The following is a 9,583-nucleotide window of genomic DNA, read 5'->3' as shown; positions in this document are numbered from 1 at the left end:
TGATTGATTGTTAGCTCAGATTAAATTATTTCTGCAAATAGGTAGATATAGATATATAATGCTAAATGTCTTTTTAAGTGTCTGTGTACTTTTTAAAAATAATAACGATAATTATTAATGATAGTTGGTAATGGTACATTTTAATAACAATAATAATAGATGCATTATTTTAAATAATATATATTTTTTAAAAATATATTGTACAATTTGGAGAAATAGAAAGCTATTGATAATATCTTTGAAAGTGGTCACAATATTATTTCCATAAATTAAAATTAATGGAATATTTGCATAACTGTACTTCAGGAGTGGCTCAATCGTTTTTTGTTGAAGTATCTGGAAGTAAACAATAAAATGGTTTCACTGTTTTTGACTTAGCAACAATCATATAGGTGAGGCATATAGATTAAGGTGTTAAACTAGGATAGGGAAGACCCAAGTTTTAAACTTGTATTGGACAGAAAAGCACATCATTCCCTCTCAACTCTAGTTAGTGTCAAGTTTTAGGATAAGTTGGCTGAGGAAAAAAAAGTTCTATCCTGCATTTATAGTTTTTTTTAATATGAAATTGGTGAAAAAATGTGGTGAGTTGTTCTTTGATACATGATAACTTTGGTAAATTCAATACACTGTAATGTGTGAACTAAATGTGTAAAATGGTTCCCTCTCCCTGCTGTCTAAATGAGAAAGCAAACATGTATATTCATTTATTATAATGCAGAATAAAGCCAGCATTTCTGTCCACAGTCAGTAAATATGAGAAGTTAGATTACACTTTCCACTAATATCCGATAAGCAAGAAACAAGTTATTCTTCAGGTGTTTGATGTTGAGCATTTTTCAGATTTATTTTCTAGTGACATAGTGGAGATTATCTGGCTTTGGCAATGTTTTTGGTCATCCAATGAGCATTGCCTTAGAAAAAAATAAAATAAAGTAAAAAAGTACTTGGCGTCATAATTGTCTTTCTTATTTCATTATAGAACAGAAATGAACAACTTGTGAAACAATGACAAATGAAACGGCTCCAAATGAATTCCTCATCTTGGGCTTCTCTGGTCTTCAAGAGTTGCAACTGTTACTCTTCTTTATCATTCTTGCTACATACATTTGTATTCTGTTAGGGAACATCTCCATCCTCACTGTTGTTTGTTTGGACCAACAGCTTCATACTCCCATGTACTTCTTTCTAGGACATCTCTCTTTTCTGGATATCTGTTATACCACCACCACTGTCCCTCAGATACTTGTGCACCTCATGTCACAAAAGAAGAGTATCACTTATGCTGGATGTGTAACTCAGCTCTATTTTTTTGTCTCTCTTGTGGGAACTGAGTGCATCCTTCTAGCTGCAATGGCCTATGATCGCTTTGCAGCTATCTGCCATCCTTTAAAGTATACTTTAATTATGAAGAGAACATTTTGTGTGCATTTAGCTGATGCCTGTTGGGTAGGTGGCTTTCTCAATTCGGCTCTTCATACTTATTTTACATTCCATCTGCCATTCTGTGGAGCTAATCAGATCAATTATTTCTTTTGTGATATTCCACCCCTCTTAATGCTTTCATGTGGCGACACAAGTTTAAATGAGATTATCTTGCTTGTTGCTGGAGCCTTTATAGGATGGACTCCATTTGTCTGCATTATCTTATCTTACATTTATATCATCTCCACTATCATGAAGATACAATCCAATGAAGGGAGGATCAAAGCTTTTTCCACCTGCACCTCACACCTGACTATTGTTATATTATATTATGGAAGTGCCATTTTCACCTATGTCCGACCAATATCAACTTATTCATTGGAGAAAGACAGACTCATTTCTGTCCTTTACAGCATTGTCACTCCCATGCTAAATCCTTTGATCTATACTTTAAGAAACAAGGATATTAAAAATTGCCTGAAAAAGTTATTTCTGAAGGTACTATACTTGAGATGAAAGAAGAATTGTAAATTAATATTTTATTTATTTTTGGAAAATAAATCACCATTGTCTTTCACCATAGATTAAAGTGACTAGCAAATGATCTATGTATCTATACTGTCTATTCTTTCTATTGTTAATACATGCTGTTGTTTTAAGTGTGGATTCTAACTAAGAGTCTTGTTTGATTTAACTTTTTGAAATTCAAGTGCTTATTCTTAGCTCATTAATAATTACCTAGCTTATGTAACATGGGGTTCCAGACAGAACACATGGATTTCTCCTTTTTTCCATTGATAGTTTAAGTAATAACCAGGACTATTTGTCAATAAACAATGAGTTGAATCCAAGCTTGATCCATTTGAGTGACTAGTAAATGTGTTAGAACAATGTTTTATTGCTTCATCTTAGAGAAAAAGAAACATACACATTTGATTTTACAATTATTACAATGCTTGTATATACATGAGATAAAACAATATTCAGAAACACTGTAAATCTTTGCCCCAGTACCCATCATTATGTCCAATTAATCGCATATTTCCACATTTCATAGTTCTGGCCTTTAAAAAAGCCATTGATACAGTTATTCAGATATTTATTTATTTGTCTGCTTGATTTAATTTTTAAGCACTTTTCATGACTATAGTTTTTTCACATCATTGTAGGGGACACTGGACTGGGGGAAGATACAGTGATTGGAACATAAAATTACCATAATGCTTTCCAGGTAAACTTTCTTTTGGGATGTTTACATTTCTTTTGTTGCACAGTTTTACTTATGATATATATATTTAATTTGGGCCTGATTTTCAGAACAACATATTTTGTCATGGATTCATAACCTTGCCTTTATTGTAAGTCAGTGCAAAACTAAGTAAAGAAGAAGGAAAATAAAAGAGAATAAAACATTTAGATTGTCAAGAATGAATTTGTTTGTTGCTGGTTGACGTCCTAACCAAAGCGGATACAACTATGTTTAAATAAGAATGTTTCCATATATTTGAGTTATAAATGTATAACTGAATAATTCATATATATATTCAACTATATATGTATAAAAACCTATAAGAAATTTGCTATGTGTATTTGGTACTGCCCAGTAATGGTCAAGAGTATAGAAAGCATGGCTTGTCAATAAATACATTTTTAAAAAATCTGAAACAGTGTCAGCAGATAGAGAATTCTGCTTTCTAAGCTTCCACTTAACCAATTATTAGTTTTTGAATCTGCATCTATGATAAATTATTTTAAATTAGTATTTTTGAATCATACTTGGATAGGGATAAATAAATATAAATATATTCAGAATTATAACTAAGAATTTTACCCTAAGAATAACTAAGTATCATAAGAGCATTTTGTCCTTATTATCTTTAGTCATGACAATCAAGTGGCATATATAGTCAAGATTATGTTAAGGCCAAGACATATTAACTCCTTAGAAATTAGAATAAACTCAAAGGAAAGACATTGAAATAATGATTTAGTAAAGTGCTATGTCATGAACAGGTTAAAGACAGCCAGGGTTGAGTAAATTCTGGCTCATCCAAGTCTTATTAATTCTTCCTAAATTGATATTAAATTGTACATCCATAAATGTATACTTAAAATGCTCTTCTGTTTAGACATTAATATGAATACAGTGACTATAGAACCAAAATGTTCCTTGTTCTTTGTAATACTAAAATAGGATTCTGGCATAATACTCATGCCCAGAGTAGACATGAATTAAATATTCATCATCAATAGAGGTTAAAATGGCAACAGGTATTTCTGAGAAAAAATAATGACTTTTAGAAGTCCATTTTGGCTAGAATATTGAATAATATTACCCAAGTTCCAAATATTGGTATTGGTTTATTTTTATTGGAACATGATACACTTTGCTCAAAGTTAAACAAATAAAGTCTAATTAATAGGTACATACACAAATTTAATATATTATTACATTATTATATTATTATTATATAAAGGAAAGGGAAGCACTATGGATTGGCAAGAAATATAAAATCATAGAAAGGCCTACATAGCTGACTGCACATTAGATTTAGTATTTCACCTTGGAGACATGTTCTGAGTAAAGAGACGTTCCCATCAATTATTTGCCATGCCTAGATATTTTTCTCATAACTATGGGATAAATTGTTGCCACCAGCCTCCATAGGAAGGATCAGTTTAAATGGCCTGCCCCAGGATTTGGTAGATCGGAAATATTTTTACAATGTGTTTGGAGTTTCCCAGCACTCTTGGGGGTAGAGCTGTTGAATACTTTGTTAAGCACTGTGTGGGTGGGTGGGAAAAGAGGTAGTCTATAGAATTCTTCTTGAATTGTGGGTGGGTTCTTGATTTTCCTGGAAACTCCAAGAGATGAAGCAGGTGAAGAAAAATTTACAATGAATTTGGTAGAATATGAGTAATATGACCAATCTCAGGCGTAAATACTATCTAATATCTGAACTTGTTCTCTGGTAATAAAGAATAATATAGAATAACTTCTTTGTCCTTATTTCATCTGCAAAATCACCCAACTTATGTTTTAGAATACCTCAGTTCTTAGTTGAACTACTTATCAGAAGATTTGTGTCCTTATCTCAGCAGACATGATGGACTTTAGAGTTCAAAATTAGCTCTTGGAATTGGATTTGAATTGCAGTAACATGATACATTACCATTGTTTAGCAATCATTTGAAATTATGACAGACTGTAATATAAAATGTTGGGCTTCCACTATATGGTCACATAACTGGTTTTTAGATGCTTGGCACAACTAATTCAACTTTAAAAACAGTTGCAACATCCCATTGTCATGTAAACATTATTTGTGATATTTTTGTGGGTGTTTGTTTTTTTTTTTGCCTGTTATGACCACAGCATTCACTTAATGACTATAAGGATTTATTTTATGACCCACACAAAAAGTGTTTGGAAAATCACATCCAGTCACATACATGCCTTGACTTACTACCATAAAAGCTGTTTATGTCATAAAAGTCAAGGACTACTTGTTTTCCATAATTCTATAAGGCAAAAGCTAAGAGAAAAGGGTCTATAACAATTTGTCACAGTCAACTCGCTATTGCCAACATGCCATGGCCAAGTCACCATGGCCAATTTGCCACAGGCAACTTGTCATGGCCAACTCTCTGCAGGATAATTCTCCACAGCTAACTCAGCACAGGACAACTCACTGCAGGACAAGAGTTACATTAATATTAAACAAATAGTGTAATAGAATAATTAAAGAAAGGATGCAAAAGGAGAGACAGAACAAAATGTGAATTGAAAAAATTTATATATGTGTGTGTGTATGTCTGTGTGTGTGTGTGTGTGTGTGTGTAAAATTGTTCCACATTAAGTTGTCCCATACAGTTGTCCTACAGCGAGTTGGCCATGACGAGTTGGCTGCAGTAAATTAGCTATGGCATAGCAAGTTGTCCTATTCTGAAGAGAAAATATCCCCAGATTAACAAATAAATGGCACACAGTTCTTCAGACATTACATGAGGAAAATGCAGCAAAATTGTTCTGATTTCTATCCATTTTATTTTTATTTTTTTGGTATGGAGGCGGGGTGCAGGGAAGGTACAGAGGAAGGCAGAGGAATAAACTTAAGTACAAGCTTAGTGTTTCTTCTGTCATAATTCTCTCCACCACCTTGCCCAGACTGCAAGAGTAGGATTTAATTAGTCTTTCTTTTCAAACAAATACATATTTATTGCATTCATTAATCTGCACAAAGCAAATATCAGATTATTCTTAAAGATGGAGATAAAGATAACAATATAAATATAAAATAATAATTATAACTAAAAGAAAATTTAAGAATAAAGCTTTATTAAATAGAAAACATTATGGCTTAGCTAAAAGCTAAGAATGTGCCATATTTAGCAGATCACAATTAAGCCAGAGTCAAATGTTTTTAGTCATTGCTTAATTCATAAGCAGCTGCACAGAACAGGCAAGCTATTCCATAGATTAAATGTTCTTACTGTTGAGAACTTTCTCCTTAGTTCCAGGTTGAATTTTTCTTTAACAAGCTTCTACCCATTGTTTCTTATCCTGCTTTCAGGTGCTATAGAGAGTAGCACTTAAACTCACCCCCCTCTTTTCTGTGATAATCCTTCAAGTAATGGAAGACATTTATCACATTTCCCCTAACTCTTCTCTTTGATTGATTAAATATAATACAATTGAAAGAGACCTTGAAGATCTTTAATCTAACCCCCTGCTCAAGCAGTAGACCTAGGAAACCCCATTCAAGCAGGAGACACACCCTCAAGATAATCTCAAGTAAAATCAGGGAGCTCTTTGAAGTCACTTTCCAAAACAATCTTTAGATTGTTTTTTATACACCTTTGTTTTTCAGACTGTATATAATGGGGTCCAAATGGGGACCCCATGAGATTGACTAGATTGACTGGATTGGATTAAAACTAGCTTGTCCATGGTGTCTGAATAGCCAGAGGCAGGTTTCATGTATCTAATGAAAGCAGTCCCACAAAACAAAAGACGGGAAATGCCTTCTGCCTCCCTTCAGCAGAATAGAATCAACAATGCTGACATTAGAAGCTATATTACAAAAAGGGCAACAAACCTTAATGGCTTGCTAAAGATAAAAACTACTATTTCATTGCCAAAAATAAAATAAAATAAAATAAAATAAAATAAAATAAAATATAAAATAAAATAAAATAAACAGAGGCAAAACTAAACTAAACAAAAATATTGAGAATGTGAATTAAAAAAAAAAAGACAGAAACACATACTATCCCCCTAGTTGAACAGTGTCAAAACTATTGCAACAAGAATAGCTTCCACCCTTGCAAAGCAAATATAAAATTTTTTTATGCTTGAATATCTATTTGTAACCCTAGATATATATGTGAAAAAAATAGATAACAGTTTCAACAATAGCAGAATAAAACTAGAAAGCACTTTGTTAATAGTCTGATATTTTAATTTACTCATAGAAAGTCTATACGGATTTTTTTTTTTTTTTTACCGCAAATCAACCCAATTATTATCTTTGAGTCCAGGGTCAAAAATCTTCATTTTGCTATTAATAATGAAACCTTTCCTTAGTTTTTTAATTGACAACTTTCCCAACAATTGCAATTTAATTTAAATAGAAATAAAAAGATAGATGTTGGAAGTAGTTTATCATTTTTAGGTAAAGGAGAACTGGGAATTGGGATGGATATAGTGAACTAGTGGACTTTTGCTTGCAGTTTCCTAATTTAATAGCCTTAGCATGTTTTCATATATATGTTCCAGGAGCACCGATCCACTCAGGAGGATATTGTTTCCCTTTCTGACGCTGCAGCTGTCTTCCAAGGTGAACATAGCGGAGCTCTGGGGGCACCCTTCTCTGACTCAGTACATCCAGCTCCATAAGAAATACAATTGGAATCAAGATTATCTTAAACTATCAGCCATGAATTCTTAACACATATGGCCTTAATGAATATGATATTCTATATCAAGTGGGATCTGCTTGAATATCACTATTGTTTGGTTGAAGTCAAAAACTGTAAGTGAAGAGATGAAAGCCCTAGAAGTGCAAGCCCTTCCAAACAGGTTGAATCCCATCCCATAATTTAAAGGGAGTGGATAAAATTGTAGGAGAAAGTGACAAGTGCAGCTAGTAATTTAATGAGGCCTGCCATATCATGGTCGCCAGTCTTGCTATTTCTGCCTTAATACATTCTCTTTTTTCATCAAGGAAATCTCAAAATTCGGTAAGTTCAAGGGCCTTTTTGAAATCACTTTCTAAAAAGCTTCTTTAGAGCATTTTTTACATCTTTGTTTTTCAGACTGTATATAATGGGGTTTAACATGGGGGTTAGGATACTGTACTGGATTGACACTAGCTTGTCCATGGTGTCTGAGTAGCCAGATGCAGGTTTCATGTATCTAATCAAAGCAGTCCCACAAAACAAGAAAACTACTGTGAGATGGGAAGCACAAGTAGAGAATAACTTCTGCCTTTCTTTTGCAGAATTTCTCTTGACAATGGAGCCTACAATATGTACATAGGAAGCTATAATTAGGAGAAGGGCAGCAAATCCTAATGGCATGCTAAAGATAAGAATGACCATTTCATTGGCAAAAGTACTAGTACAAGACAGCTGCAATAGCAGAGGTAACTCACAGCTGAAATGATTAATGTTACTGGGACCACAGAAATATAAGTTAGTTAAAAAAAGAGTATTGACAGAGGAATCCAGGAAACCTGACAGCCATGCAGTCAGTACCATTTGGATGCATAAGCGGTGGTTGATAATGGTGCTGTATCTCAGTGGGTGGCATATAGCAGCATAACGGTCATACGCCATTGCTGAAAGTAGGAAGATCTCTGTTCCAAACATGAAAATAAAGAAAAAGACCTGAGCTATGCAACCACAGAGAGAAATTGTCTTTTTAGTAGCCAGGAGATTCTGTAGCATTTTGGGAACTGTTACAGAAGAATAGCAGATGTCAAGGAAGGATAAATTAATGAGAAAGAAATACATTGGAGTGTGTAACTGAGGATCAGCCCTTATTACCAATATGATGACCATATTTCCTACTAAGGTTATTAAGTAGATTGATGAAAAAAACAGGAAAAAGAAAACTTGGATCGTTGGGTGATCAGAAAGTCCTAAAAGAAGAAATTCAGTCACAGCAGTTTTGTTTTCCATGGTACATTTCTAAATGGCATTCTTTGATTATATGGCATCAAGTTGGTACCATGTCATAGCAGTCATATAGAGAGATTTTGTCCATGAATCTTTGCTTCCAACTTGATTTTTAACTCTTTTAATTGTGCTCCCATAACTTTTGTAGGTCCATCCATCTTGCCTCAATGGGTTGGTAATCTGGAAAAAATATCAATTATTAATTTACTTTTTTTAAAAAAAATATGAATGACCTCTGCTAGCTAGAGATAGATGATGATGATAATGATGATAGATAGATAAATAGATAATTAAGATAGATAGATGATAGATAGATAGATAGATAGATAGATAGATAGATGATAGATAGATAGATAGATAGATGATAGATATAGATGAATAGATGACAGATAGATGAATAGATGACAGAGAGAGAGAGAGAGAGAAGGACAGAGAAAGACAGAGAGAGAGAGAGAGAGAGAGAGAGAAAGACAGACAGATAGACAGACAGACAAAGACAATCAGAGACAGAGATCAGAGAACGAGCGAGAAGTACCTTCATGGGGGAAACATCAGAACAACTATTAGCTAACAGAGATTGTAAAACAGAATTAAATATTTTCTGAATTGGAAATTCATTTCCCATTGGATCAATTATCTAAACAGATGACTAATTGAATTATGCTGTGCTAAGCCTGCAATATTAGGCTTAGCACAATATTAGTTGAACAGAATTCAACTAATAGTTAATACTATTTCCTATTTTGGGGGTGGGGGGTGTTCTTGAAAGCATTAGTGTGGATCTTGTAAAACAATTGTCATGGATGAATAGTGAAAAAGAGCAAAACAGAATGACTGCAGATAGAGAAAGCATAAATCCTGTATGGAAAAAAAGTTTGCCCAAATATATTGATCTGCCAACAAAATGGAAAGAAAGTAGATAAAAGAAAAGATTATATAGAATCTGCTTGAAATTGAGTGAAAAGAAATGTTGCAG

The 9,583-nt window shown here is 33.3% G+C and overlaps 2 protein-coding genes across 2 annotated transcripts; one reads left to right on the top strand and one right to left on the bottom strand.

Moving 5' to 3' along the window:
• Positions 1-1,008: 1,008 nt before the first annotated feature.
• Positions 1,009-1,941, top strand: LOC117669026 (olfactory receptor 5V1-like). Its single transcript, XM_034423116.1, has one exon. The coding sequence runs from the start codon at positions 1,009-1,011 to the stop codon at positions 1,939-1,941; it is 933 nt and encodes a 310-aa protein (XP_034279007.1).
• A 4,823-nt stretch (positions 1,942-6,764) lies between these two features.
• On the bottom strand, positions 6,765-8,612 carry LOC117669028 (olfactory receptor 5A2-like). Its single transcript, XM_034423117.3, has one exon. It carries the CDS (start codon positions 8,608-8,610, stop codon positions 7,693-7,695), a length of 918 nt encoding a protein of 305 aa, XP_034279008.1. The 5' UTR covers positions 8,611-8,612; the 3' UTR covers positions 6,765-7,692.
• Positions 8,613-9,583: the final 971 nt, after the last annotated feature.

This window comes from Pantherophis guttatus, chromosome 4, assembly GCF_059756535.1.
Source record: "Pantherophis guttatus breed Tessera chromosome 4, ASM5975653v1, whole genome shotgun sequence".
In the NCBI taxonomy this organism is placed as follows: domain Eukaryota; kingdom Metazoa; phylum Chordata; class Lepidosauria; order Squamata; family Colubridae; genus Pantherophis; species Pantherophis guttatus.
The sequence above is the reverse complement of the archived record's forward strand: the minus strand, read 5'-3'. Positions and strand labels throughout refer to the sequence as shown.